This window comes from Hypomesus nipponensis, chromosome 13 (genome assembly GCF_054491055.1).
Source record: "Hypomesus nipponensis isolate SF chromosome 13, ASM5449105v1, whole genome shotgun sequence".
NCBI lineage: Eukaryota > Metazoa > Chordata > Actinopteri > Osmeriformes > Osmeridae > Hypomesus > Hypomesus nipponensis.
In genome coordinates this window covers 2842906-2857722 of record NC_140373.1, presented here as the reverse complement: position 1 = coordinate 2857722, position 14817 = coordinate 2842906, and the positions used below count along the sequence as shown (strand labels likewise).

The 14817-nt window shown below is 38.7% G+C and overlaps 1 protein-coding gene across 1 annotated transcript; it reads right to left on the bottom strand.

Annotated features, from left to right (window-relative positions):
- Nucleotides 1-12778: 12778 nt before the first annotated feature.
- LOC146259473 (uncharacterized) lies at nucleotides 12779-14518 on the bottom strand. Its single transcript, XM_084670759.1, has 3 exons — nucleotides 13880-14518; nucleotides 13569-13689; nucleotides 12779-13423 (listed from the first exon to the last, which is right to left on the bottom strand). Exons 1-3 carry the CDS (start codon nucleotides 14110-14112, stop codon nucleotides 12998-13000), a joined length of 780 nt encoding a protein of 259 aa, XP_084526885.1. The 5' UTR covers nucleotides 14113-14518; the 3' UTR covers nucleotides 12779-12997.
- Between the last annotated feature and the right edge of the window lie 299 nt (nucleotides 14519-14817).

Here is a 14817-nt window from a genome sequence, read left to right as displayed (position 1 = left end):
ATAGGTCACCATTTCTGACGGCTGTCAGAATGTGTGGCCCACCCAAAAATTAAAACGATTTTGTAAGAATGTGTGTTCCCACCGTAACTAATTCCCAAATGTATTAATACTTCGAAAGATGGTTTGGGGTAGTTATTTAATCAATTTAACACTAATCTGGAGCCATTTTTTTCCGATTTAGAGTCATCATAGAGCAATTACCACATAGGTCACCATTTCTGACGGCCGTCAGAATGTGTGACCCACCAAAAATTAAAACGATTTTGTAAGAATGTGTGTTCCCACCATAACTAATTCCCAAATGTATTAATACTTCGAAAGATGGTTTGGGGTAGTTATTTAATCAATTTAACACTAATCTGGAGCCATTTTTTCCGATTTAGAGTCATCAGAGAGCCATTACCACATAGGTCACCATTTCTGACGGCCGTCAGAATGTGTGACCCACCAAAAATTAAAACGATTTTGTAAGAATGTGTGTTCCCACCGTAACTAATTCCCAAATTTATCAATACTTCGAAAGATGGTTTGGGGTAGTTATTTAATCAATTTAACACTAATCTGGAGCCATTTTTTTCCGATTTAGAGTCATCATAGAGCCATTACAACATAGGTCACCATTTCTGACGGCTGTCAGAATGTGTGACCCACCAAAAAAATAAATCGATTTTGTAAGAATGTGTGTTCCCTCCGTAACTGCTTCCCAAAGATATTCAAACTTCGAAAGATGGTAGGGGGTAGTTATTTCAACAATTAACACTAATCTGGAGCCATTTTTTTCCGATTTAGAGTCATCATAGAGCAATTACCACATAGGTCACCATTTCTGACGGCCGTCAGAATGTGTGACCCACCAAAAACTAAAACGATTTTGTAAGAATGTGTGTTCCCACCGTAACTAATTCCCAAATGTATCAATACTTCGAAAGATGGTTTGGGGTAGTTATTTAATCAATTTAACACTAATCTGGAGCCATTTTTTTCCGATTTAGAGTCATCATAGAGCCATTACAACATAGGTCACCATTTCTGACGGCTGTCAGAATGTGTGACCCACCAAAAAAATAAATCGATTTTGTAAGAATGTGTGTTCCCTCCGTAACTGCTTCCCAAAGATATTCAAACTTCGAAAGATGGTAGGGGGTAGTTATTTCAACAATTAACACTCATCTGGAGAAATGTTTTACGATTTAGAGTCATCATAGAGCCATTACCACATAGGTCACCATTTCTGACGGCTGTCAGAATGTGTGACCCACCCAAAAATTAAAACGATTTTGTAAGAATGTGTGTTCCCACCGTAACTAATTCCCAAATGTATTAATACTTCGAAAGATGGTTTGGGGTAGTTATTTAATCAATTTAACACTAATCTGGAGCCATTTTTTTCCGATTTAGAGTCATCAGAGAGCCATTACCACATAGGTCACCATTTCTGACGGCCGTCAGAATGTGTGACCCACCAAAAATTAAAACGATTTTGTAAGAATGTGTGTTCCCACCGTAACTAATTCCCAAATGTATTAGTACTTCGAAAGATGGTTTGGGGTAATTATTTAATCAATTTAACACTAATCTGGAGCCATTTTTTTCCGATTTAGAGTCATCATAGAGCCATTACCACATAGGTCACCATTTCTGACGGCCGTCAGAATGTGTGACCCACCAAAAATTAAAACGATTTTGTAAGAATGTGTGTTCCCACCGTAACTAATTCCCAAATTTATCAATACTTCGAAAGATGGTTTGGGGTAGTTATTTAATCAATTTAACACTAATCTGGAGCCATTTTATTCCGATTTAGAGTCATCATAGAGCCATTACAACATAGGTCACCATTTCTGACGGCTGTCAGAATGTGTGACCCACCAAAAAAATAAATCGATTTTGTAAGAATGTGTGTTCCCTCCGTAACTGCTTCCCAAAGATATTCAAACTTCGAAAGATGGTAGGGGGTAGTTATTTCAACAATTTAACACTCATCTGGAGAAATGTTTTACGATTTAGAGTCATCATAGAGCCATTACCACATAGGTCACCATTTCTGACGGCTGTCAGAATGTGTGACCCACCCAAAAATTAAAACGATTTTGTAAGAATGTGTGTTCCCACCGTAACTAATTCCCAAATGTATTAATACTTCGAAAGATGGTTTGGGGTAGTTATTTAATCAATTTAACACTAATCTGGAGCCATTTTTTCCGATTTAGAGTAATCAGAGAGCCATTACCACATAGGTCACCATTTCTGACGGCCGTCAGAATGTGTGACCCACCAAAAATTAAAACGATTTTGTAAGAATGTGTGTTCCCACCGTAACTAATTCCCAAATTTATTAATACTTCGAAAGATGGTTTGGGGTAGTTATTTAATCAATTTAACACTAATCTGGAGCCATTTTTTTCCGATTTAGAGTCATCATAGCGCCATTACCACATAGGTCACCATTTCTGACGGCCGTCAGAATGTGTGACCCACCAAAAATTAAAACGATTTTGTAAGAATGTGTGTTCCCACCATAACTAATTCCCAAATGTATTAATACTTCGAAAGATGGTTTGGGGTAGTTATTTAATCAATTTAACACTAATCTGGAGCCATTTTTTCCGATTTAGAGTCATCAGAGAGCCATTACCACATAGGTCACCATTTCTGACGGCCGTCAGAATGTGTGACCCACCAAAAATTAAAACGATTTTGTAAGAATGTGTGTTCCCACCGTAACTAATTCCCAAATTTATCAATACTTCGAAAGATGGTTTGGGGTAGTTATTTAATCAATTTAACACTAATCTGGAGCCATTTTTTTCCGATTTAGAGTCATCATAGAGCCATTACAACATAGGTCACCATTTCTGACGGCTGTCAGAATGTGTGACCCACCAAAAAAATAAATCGATTTTGTAAGAATGTGTGTTCCCTCCGTAACTGCTTCCCAAAGATATTCAAACTTCGAAAGATGGTAGGGGGTAGTTATTTCAACAATTAACACTCATCTGGAGAAATGTTTTACGATTTAGAGTCATCATAGAGCCATTACCACATAGGTCACCATTTCTGACGGCTGTCAGAATGTGTGGCCCACCCAAAAATTAAAACGATTTTGTAAGAATGTGTGTTCCCACCGTAACTAATTCCCAAATGTATTAATACTTCGAAAGATGGTTTGGGGTAGTTATTTAATCAATTTAACACTAATCTGGAGCCATTTTTTTCCGATTTAGAGTCATCATAGAGCAATTACCACATAGGTCACCATTTCTGACGGCCGTCAGAATGTGTGACCCACCAAAAATTAAAACGATTTTGTAAGAATGTGTGTTCCCACCATAACTAATTCCCAAATGTATTAATACTTCGAAAGATGGTTTGGGGTAGTTATTTAATCAATTTAACACTAATCTGGAGCCATTTTTTCCGATTTAGAGTCATCAGAGAGCCATTACCACATAGGTCACCATTTCTGACGGCCGTCAGAATGTGTGACCCACCAAAAATTAAAACGATTTTGTAAGAATGTGTGTTCCCACCGTAACTAATTCCCAAATTTATCAATACTTCGAAAGATGGTTTGGGGTAGTTATTTAATCAATTTAACACTAATCTGGAGCCATTTTTTTCCGATTTAGAGTCATCATAGAGCCATTACAACATAGGTCACCATTTCTGACGGCTGTCAGAATGTGTGACCCACCAAAAAAATAAATCGATTTTGTAAGAATGTGTGTTCCCTCCGTAACTGCTTCCCAAAGATATTCAAACTTCGAAAGATGGTAGGGGGTAGTTATTTCAACAATTAACACTAATCTGGAGCCATTTTTTTCCGATTTAGAGTCATCATAGAGCAATTACCACATAGGTCACCATTTCTGACGGCCGTCAGAATGTGTGACCCACCAAAAACTAAAACGATTTTGTAAGAATGTGTGTTCCCACCATAACTAATTCCCAAATGTATTAATACTTGAAAGATGGTTTGGGGTAGTTATTTAATCAATTTAACACTAATCTGGAGCCATTTTTTCCGATTTAGAGTCATCAGAGAGCCATTACCACATAGGTCACCATTTCTGACGGCCGTCAGAATGTGTGACCCACCAAAAATTAAAACGATTTTGTAAGAATGTGTGTTCCCACCGTAACTAATTCCCAAATGTATCAATACTTCGAAAGATGGTTTGGGGTAGTTATTTAATCAATTTAACACTAATCTGGAGCCATTTTTTTCCGATTTAGAGTCATCATAGAGCCATTACAACATAGGTCACCATTTCTGACGGCTGTCAGAATGTGTGACCCACCAAAAAAATAAATCGATTTTGTAAGAATGTGTGTTCCCTCCGTAACTGCTTCCCAAAGATATTCAAACTTCGAAAGATGGTAGGGGGTAGTTATTTCAACAATTAACACTCATCTGGAGAAATGTTTTACGATTTAGAGTCATCATAGAGCCATTACCACATAGGTCACCATTTCTGACGGCTGTCAGAATGTGTGACCCACCCAAAAATTAAAACGATTTTGTAAGAATGTGTGTTCCCACCGTAACTAATTCCCAAATGTATTAATACTTCGAAAGATGGTTTGGGGTTAGTTATTTAATCAATTTAACACTAATCTGGAGCCATTTTTTTCCGATTTAGAGTCATCATAGAGCAATTACCACATAGGTCACCATTTCTGACGGCCGTCAGAATGTGTGACCCACCAAAAATTAAAACGATTTTGTAAGAATGTGTGTTCCCACCATAACTAATTCCCAAATGTATTAATACTTCGAAAGATGGTTTGGGGTAGTTATTTAATCAATTTAACACTAATCTGGAGCCATTTTTTCCGATTTAGAGTCATCAGAGAGCCATTACCACATAGGTCACCATTTCTGACGGCCGTCAGAATGTGTGACCCACCAAAAATTAAAACGATTTTGTAAGAATGTGTGTTCCCACCGTAACTAATTCCCAAATTCATCAATACTTCGAAAGATGGTTTGGGGTAGTTATTTAATCAATTTAACACTAATCTGGAGCCATTTTTTTCCGATTTAGAGTCATCATAGAGCCATTACAACATAGGTCACCATTTCTGACGGCTGTCAGAATGTGTGACCCACCAAAAAAATAAATCGATTTTGTAAGAATGTGTGTTCCCTCCGTAACTGCTTCCCAAAGATATTCAAACTTCGAAAGATGGTAGGGGGTAGTTATTTCAACAATTTAACACTCATCTGGAGAAATGTTTTACGATTTAGAGTCATCATAGAGCCATTACCACATAGGTCACCATTTCTGACGGCTGTCAGAATGTGTGACCCACCCAAAAATTAAAACGATTTTGTAAGAATGTGTGTTCCCACCGTAACTAATTCCCAAATGTATTAATACTTCGAAAGATGGTTTGGGGTAGTTATTTAATCAATTTAACACTAATCTGGAGCCATTTTTTCCGATTTAGAGTCATCAGAGAGCCATTACCACATAGGTCACCATTTCTGACGGCCGTCAGAATGTGTGACCCACCAAAAATTAAAACGATTTTGTAAGAATGTGTGTTCCCACCGTAACTAATTCCCAAATTTATTAATACTTCGAAAGATGGTTTGGGGTAGTTATTTAATCAATTTAACACTAATCTGGAGCCATTTTTTTCCGATTTAGAGTCATCATAGAGCCATTACCACATAGGTCACCATTTCTGACGGCCGTCAGAATGTGTGACCCACCAAAAAAATAAAACGATTTTGCAAGAGTTTATGTTCCCTCCGTAACTGCTTCCCAAAGATATTCAAACTTCGAAAGATGGTATGGGGTAGGTTTTTCAAGAATTTAACACTCATCTGGAGCCATATTTTCCGATTTAGAGTCATCATAGCGTAATTGAAGTGGTTTTACAAGCTCCGTCATAGGTATGCAGGCAACCGTCCGCTCCCACCGGGAGTCGAACTCATCACCTCTGACTTCCCAAGCGCCACCACTAACTACTAAGCCAACCAAAAACCTAGTCACACGCTGACGCGGGTGACCTATTACATACTTGAGGAGTGAGTTTCAACACACCGGCTACATTAGCACCATTATCAAATAGGTCACCATTTCTGACGGCCGTCAGAATGTGTGACCCACCGAAAAAATAAAAATATTTTTTAAGAATGTTTATTTTCCCGTAACTGCTTCCCAAAGATATTCAAACTTCGAAAGATGGTAGGGGGTAGTTATTTCAACAATTTAACACTCATCTGGAGAAATGTTTTACGATTTAGAGTCATCATAGAGCCATTACCACATAGGTCACCATTTCTGACGGCCGTCAGAATGTGTGACCCACCAAAAATTAAAACGATTTTGTAAGAATGTGTGTTCCCACCGTAACTAATTCCCAAATTTATCAATACTTCGAAAGATGGTTTGGGGTAGTTATTTAATCAATTTAACACTAATCTGGAGCCATTTTTTTCCGATTTAGAGTCATCATAGAGCCATTACCACATAGGTCACCATTTCTGACGGCTGTCAGAATGTGTGACCCACCCAAAAAATAAATCGATTTTGTAAGAATGTGTGTTCCCTCCGTAACTGCTTCCCAAAGATATTCAAACTTCGAAAGATGGTAGGGGGTAGTTATTTCAACAATTTAACACTCATCTGGAGAAATGTTTTACGATTTAGAGTCATCATAGAGCCATTACCACATAGGTCACCATTTCTGACGGCTGTCAGAATGTGTGACCCACCCAAAAATTAAAACGATTTTGTAAGATTGTGTGTTCCCACCGTAACTAATTCCCAAATGTATTAATACTTCGAAAGATGGTTTGGGGTAGTTATTTAATCAATTTAACACTAATCTGGAGCCATTTTTTTCCAATTTAGAGTCATCATAGAGCCATTACCACATAGGTCACCATTTCTGACGGCCGTCAGAATGTGTGACCCACCAAAAATTAAAACGATTTTGTAAGAATGTGTGTTCCCACCGTAACTAATTCCCAAATGTATCAATACTTCGAAAGATGGTTTGGGGTAGTTATTTAATCAATTTAACACTAATCTGGAGCCATTTTTTTCCGATTTAGAGTCATCATAGAGCCATTACAACATAGGTCACCATTTCTGACGGCTGTCAGAATGTGTGACCCACCAAAAAAATAAATCGATTTTGTAAGAATGTGTGTTCCCTCCGTAACTGCTTCCCAAAGATATTCAAACTTCGAAAGATGGTAGGGGGTAGTTATTTCAACAATTAACACTCATCTGGAGAAATGTTTTACGATTTAGAGTCATCATAGAGCCATTACCACATAGGTCACCATTTCTGACGGCTGTCAGAATGTGTGACCCACCCAAAAATTAAAACGATTTTGTAAGAATGTGTGTTCCCACCGTAACTAATTCCCAAATGTATTAATACTTCGAAAGATGGTTTGGGGTTAGTTATTTAATCAATTTAACACTAATCTGGAGCCATTTTTTTCCGATTTAGAGTCATCATAGAGCAATTACCACATAGGTCACCATTTCTGACGGCCGTCAGAATGTGTGACCCACCAAAAATTAAAACGATTTTGTAAGAATGTGTGTTCCCACCATAACTAATTCCCAAATGTATTAATACTTCGAAAGATGGTTTGGGGTAGTTATTTAATCAATTTAACACTAATCTGGAGCCATTTTTTCCGATTTAGAGTCATCAGAGAGCCATTCCCACATAGGTCACCATTTCTGACGGCCGTCAGAATGTGTGACCCACCAAAAATTAAAACGATTTTGTAAGAATGTGTGTTCCCACCGTAACTAATTCCCAAATTTATCAATACTTCGAAAGATGGTTTGGGGTAGTTATTTAATCAATTTAACACTAATCTGGAGCCATTTTTTTCCGATTTAGAGTCATCATAGAGCCATTACAACATAGGTCACCATTTCTGACGGCTGTCAGAATGTGTGACCCACCAAAAAAATAAATCGATTTTGTAAGAATGTGTGTTCCCTCCGTAACTGCTTCCCAAAGATATTCAAACTTCGAAAGATGGTAGGGGGTAGTTATTTCAACAATTTAACACTCATCTGGAGAAATGTTTTACGATTTAGAGTCATCATAGAGCCATTACCACATAGGTCACCATTTCTGACGGCTGTCAGAATGTGTGACCCACCCAAAAATTAAAACGATTTTGTAAGAATGTGTGTTCCCACCGTAACTAATTCCCAAATGTATTAATACTTCGAAAGATGGTTTGGGGTAGTTATTTAATCAATTTAACACTAATCTGGAGCCATTTTTTCCGATTTAGAGTCATCAGAGAGCCATTACCACATAGGTCACCATTTCTGACGGCCGTCAGAATGTGTGACCCACCAAAAATTAAAACGATTTTGTAAGAATGTGTGTTCCCACCGTAACTAATTCCCAAATTTATTAATACTTCGAAAGATGGTTTGGGGTAGTTATTTAATCAATTTAACACTAATCTGGAGCCATTTTTTTCCGATTTAGAGTCATCATAGAGCCATTACCACATAGGTCACCATTTCTGACGGCCGTCAGAATGTGTGACCCACCAAAAAAATAAAACGATTTTGCAAGAGTTTATGTTCCCTCCGTAACTGCTTCCCAAAGATATTCAAACTTCGAAAGATGGTATGGGGTAGGTTTTTCAAGAATTTAACACTCATCTGGAGCCATATTTTCCGATTTAGAGTCATCATAGCGTAATTGAAGTGGTTTTACAAGCTCCGTCATAGGTACGCAGGCAACCGTCCGCTCCCACCGGGAGTCGAACTCATCACCTCTGACTTCCCAAGCGCCACCACTAACTACTAAGCCAACGAAAAACCTAGTCACACGCTGACGCGGGTGACCTATTACATACTTGAGGAGTGAGTTTCAACACACCGGCTACATTAGCACCATTATCAAATAGGTCACCATTTCTGACGGCCGTCAGAATGTGTGACCCACCGAAAAAATAAAAATATTTTTTAAGAATGTTTATTTTCCCGTAACTGCTTCCCAAAGATATTCAAACTTCGAAAGATGGTAGGGGGTAGTTATTTCAACAATTTAACACTCATCTGGAGAAATGTTTTACGATTTAGAGTCATCATAGAGCCATTACCACATAGGTCACCATTTCTGACGGCCGTCAGAATGTGTGACCCACCAAAAATTAAAACGATTTTGTAAGAATGTGTGTTCCCACCGTAACTAATTCCCAAATTTATCAATACTTCGAAAGATGGTTTGGGGTAGTTATTTAATCAATTTAACACTAATCTGGAGCCATTTTTTTCCGATTTAGAGTCATCATAGAGCCATTACCACATAGGTCACCATTTCTGACGGCTGTCAGAATGTGTGACCCACCAAAAAAATAAATCGATTTTGTAAGAATGTGTGTTCCCTCCGTAACTGCTTCCCAAAGATATTCAAACTTCGAAAGATGGTAGGGGGTAGTTATTTCAACAATTTAACACTCATCTGGAGAAATGTTTTACGATTTAGAGTCATCATAGAGCCATTACCACATAGGTCACCATTTCTGACGGCTGTCAGAATGTGTGACCCACCCAAAAATTAAAACGATTTTGTAAGATTGTGTGTTCCCACCGTAACTAATTCCCAAATGTATTAATACTTCGAAAGATGGTTTGGGGTAGTTATTTAATCAATTTAACACTAATCTGGAGCCATTTTTTTCCGATTTAGAGTCATCATAGAGCCATTACCACATAGGTCACCATTTCTGACGGCCGTCAGAATGTGTGACCCACCAAAAATTAAAACGATTTTGTAAGAATGTGTGTTCCCACCATAACTAATTCCCAAAAGTATTAATACTTCGAAAGATGGTTTGGGGTAGTTATTTAATCAATTTAACACTAATCTGGAGCCATTTTCTTCCGATTTAGTGTCATCATAGAGCCATTACAACATAGGTCACCATTTCTGACGGCTGTCAGAATGTGTGACCCACCAAAAAAATAAATCGATTTTGTAAGAATGTGTGTTCCCTCCGTAACTGCTTCCCAAAGATATTCAAACTTCGAAAGATGGTAGGGGGTAGTTATTTCAACAATTAACACTCATCTGGAGAAATGTTTTAAGATTTAGAGTCATCATAGAGCCATTACCACATAGGTCACCATTTCTGACGGCTGTCAGAATGTGTGACCCACCCAAAAATTAAAACGATTTTGTAAGAATGTGTGTTCCCACCTTAACTAATTCCCAAATGTATTAATACTTCGAAAGATGGTTTGGGGTAGTTAATTAATCAATTTAACACTAATCTGGACCCATTTTTTTCCGATTTAGAGTCATCATAGAGCCATTACCACATAGGTCACCATTTCTGACGGCCGTCAGAATGTGTGACCCACCAAAAATTAAAACGATTTTGTAAGAATGTGTGTTCCCACCATAACTAATTCCCAAATGTATTAATACTTCGAAAGATGGTTTGGGGTAGTTATTTAATCAATTTAACACTAATCTGGAGCCATTTTTTTCCGATTTAGAGTCATCATAGAGCCATTACCACATAGGTCACCATTTCTGACGGCCGTCAGAATGTGTGACCCACCAAAAAAATAAAACGATTTTGCAAGAGTTTATGTTCCCTCCGTAACTGCTTCCCAAAGATATTCAAACTTCGAAAGATGGTATGGGGTAGGTTTTTCAAGAATTTAACACTCATCTGGAGCCATATTTTCCGATTTAGAGTCATCATAGCGTAATTGAAGTGGTTTTACAAGCTCCGTCATAGGTATGCAGGCAACCGTCCGCTCCCACCGGGAGTCGAACTCATCACCTCTGACTTCCCAAGCGCCACCACTAACTACTAAGCCAACGAAAAACCTAGTCACACGCTGACGCGGGTGACCTATTACATACTTGAGGAGTGAGTTTCAACACACCGGCTACATTAGCACCATTATCAAATAGGTCACCATTTCTGACGGCCGTCAGAATGTGTGACCCACCGAAAAAATAAAAATATTTTTTAAGAATGTTTATTTTCCCGTAACTGCTTCCCAAAGATATTCAAACTTCGAAAGATGGTAGGGGGTAGTTATTTCAACAATTTAACACTCATCTGGAGAAATGTTTTACGATTTAGAGTCATCATAGAGCCATTACCACATAGGTCACCATTTCTGACGGCCGTCAGAATGTGTGACCCACCAAAAATTAAAACGATTTTGTAAGAATGTGTGTTCCCACCGTAACTAATTCCCAAATTTATCAATACTTCGAAAGATGGTTTGGGGTAGTTATTTAATCAATTTAACACTAATCTGGAGCCATTTTTTTCCGATTTAGAGTCATCATAGAGCCATTACCACATAGGTCACCATTTCTGACGGCTGTCAGAATGTGTGACCCACCAAAAAAATAAATCGATTTTGTAAGAATGTGTGTTCCCTCCGTAACTGCTTCCCAAAGATATTCAAACTTCGAAAGATGGTAGGGGGTAGTTATTTCAACAATTTAACACTCATCTGGAGAAATGTTTTACGATTTAGAGTCATCATAGAGCCATTACCACATAGGTCACCATTTCTGACGGCTGTCAGAATGTGTGACCCACCCAAAAATTAAAACGATTTTGTAAGATTGTGTGTTCCCACCGTAACTAATTCCCAAATGTATTAATACTTCGAAAGATGGTTTGGGGTAGTTATTTAATCAATTTAACACTAATCTGGAGCCATTTTTTTCCGATTTAGAGTCATCATAGAGCCATTACCACATAGGTCACCATTTCTGACGGCCGTCAGAATGTGTGACCCACCAAAAATTAAAACGATTTTGTAAGAATGTGTGTTCCCACCATAACTAATTCCCAAATGTATTAATACTTCGAAAGATGGTTTGGGGTAGTTATTTAATCAATTTAACACTAATCTGGAGCCATTTTTTTCCGATTTAGTGTCATCATAGAGCCATTACAACATAGGTCACCATTTCTGACGGCTGTCAGAATGTGTGACCCACCAAAAAAATAAATCGATTTTGTAAGAATGTGTGTTCCCTCCGTAACTGCTTCCCAAAGATATTCAAACTTCGAAAGATGGTAGGGGGTAGTTATTTCAACAATTAACACTCATCTGGAGAAATGTTTTAAGATTTAGAGTCATCATAGAGCCATTACCACATAGGTCACCATTTCTGACGGCTGTCAGAATGTGTGACCCACCCAAAAATTAAAACGATTTTGTAAGAATGTGTGTTCCCACCTTAACTAATTCCCAAATGTATTAATACTTCGAAAGATGGTTTGGGGTAGTTATTTAATCAATTTAACACTAATCTGGAGCCATTTTTTTCCGATTTAGAGTCATCATAGAGCCATTACCACATAGGTCACCATTTCTGACGGCCGTCAGAATGTGTGACCCACCAAAAATTAAAACGATTTTGTAAGAATGTGTGTTCCCACCATAACTAATTCCCAAATGTATTAATACTTCGAAAGATGGTTTGGGGTAGTTATTTAATCAATTTAACACTAATTTGGAGCCATTGTTTCCGAATTAGAGTAATCATAGGGCCATTACCACAGAGGTCACCATTTCTGACGGCAGTCAGTGGGGTCACATATTCTAACAATTTACCCAACATGCTGGTCCATTAAACATGTTGTTCTTTCTTTTCTTTACAGTAGAATATGATTCTTTAAAGTTTTAAATGTAGTGTAAGGTTAATGTAAAGTTTTAGGTAGATTATTATAAATATAACTTGTGCATGCAGTGACAAAGAAATATGTTCAGAAAAATTTCAGAGAAAATGTCCCTTAATATATTTTATTTACTTCAGATAAACATACGTTACTATGCCTGAGATGGCTAATATGCTTACCAGCATTTCGTTTACAACTTTCGTGCCAACAATTGGTCAATTTCAGTAATGAGGCAATACCACGGGATATACCACGCGTTGGCGTGGCTAACGCACCAATTCTAGTTATGATGGAAAGTAATGGTAATAATTAAGCTCATAACGATGGAATTGAGGGCTGTCTGGAGGGGGGTCTATTGGACCGGTCCTCAATGTCGTCGTCAGATGAATCCGACTCGCAGAAGGGCCTCAGGACTTTGTTGATGCCCTTCCGGGCCCGGCGAAAGTCCTTAACACTCAGTCCCAGCAGTACACTTTTGACGTAGGCGGCGTAGGTGGTCCTCTCGGTGACTGGCTCGGGAGACGGGAATTGCTCACGCAGCATCGTCAGCATCTCCCCGCTCTCCTTGGCCTTGAACCTCTTGAGGGTCTCCATGTCGGACGACACCGACAGGGCTGGGGCGGGTGGATGTTCTAAGACGGGGACGGTCTGAGCAAACTCGTCAACATCAACCCTCTCCTCCGCCGCTGCCCGCTCAGCCTCATCCAGGTCCCCGTGAGTTTCGACTTTAATCGCTTTCAACTGGAAAAGACACGGAATGACACAGGTAAACACAACATGCTTGGAAACATGACGATAAACAATTTTACATACATTTGTTTTTCACTTATTATTCCATATTGTAGTATAATTATATGATTAGGTCAATATCCACATCAATACTTACACTCCGGACGGGCTTCGAGCGGTGGTTGACAGCACAGTGGAAAAAGCTAAATTTGGATTTTATCCAAGACTCCCTCTCTGTCAACTCTTGCTTGCCCTGCCCACTCTTCTTCTTGTCCAACCTGGTAGATATTATAAGCATACGGTAAGTATATGGTAAGTATATGAGTATATGGTAAGTATATAAGTATATGGTAAGTATATGAGTATATGGTAAGTATATAAGTATATGGTAAGTATATAAATTCCATTATTATTAAAGTTGTGGCAATTATTTGAACCATTTTCATAATTTTAAACATAAATACTTGCCTCGTGTACATGTCCCTGAGGGACTTGAACCAGGTCCACAGATGGTCCACTCCAATCCCCAGCTCTGTGGCCTTGGTCTCCAGGATTCGTTGCCTCTTGGCCTTGTTCCTGTAATCAATTTTCTGGGAGTTCCACAGAAGTTCGTTATCGCGGAAAAACTCTACCAGACTATCCTCCACTGCCCTGTCCTGGATCCTGCAGTCCTTCCTCTGCTTCTTCCCTCTCGCTTCCATGGTTGGAAGGTCCTCATTAGGGTCTTCAGGGAGTGGAACACCTCGGATGGACTCTTCTTCGTGCTGTCTTTCACTCTAAAAGATACTTTGCATTCTTCTTACTTTCAGCATTTATCATCTTCTTTATTGTCTATGGCTGTTACACTCTCCTCATGCGTCAGTCCCACGCTAGTCATGCGTCAGTCCCACGCTAGTCATGCGTTAGTCACACGCCAGATGTGTCCACCTCGCCCTAGAACGCTCGAAATTGAACGATTAGAACGTTCAGAGAACGTCGACCAGAACGTTATGGTGTGACGGGGCCTTTAGGAGCAATAAGCAATAACAAACCGCGAATAATCATAAAGCTTGCACCCGTGGATGTAATGTATTAATGTTTGCGCCGTTTGCGTAGACGCTCTTCTTCGCTTTCCCTTGTCTACCATGCACGGGCAGACGATGCGTAGCAGTGCCCTCTGCGGTCAGTTTCTGATGGGTCACAGCTTTCGTTGCAACACCGGGACTGGACAGATATTCAAGTGTTTTGACGACATAAGGAATTCAATTATATATTTAAACAATTTAATGTTTTTCAGTTTCATTTTATTCAAAGGAAAATTCATAAACATTAAATGTATATGTACGAACTGTAAATATGGAGTGAGAAAAATGACTACACATACGGTTACAGCTCCAGTAAGTAAAGTTTGTTATTGATAAATATGC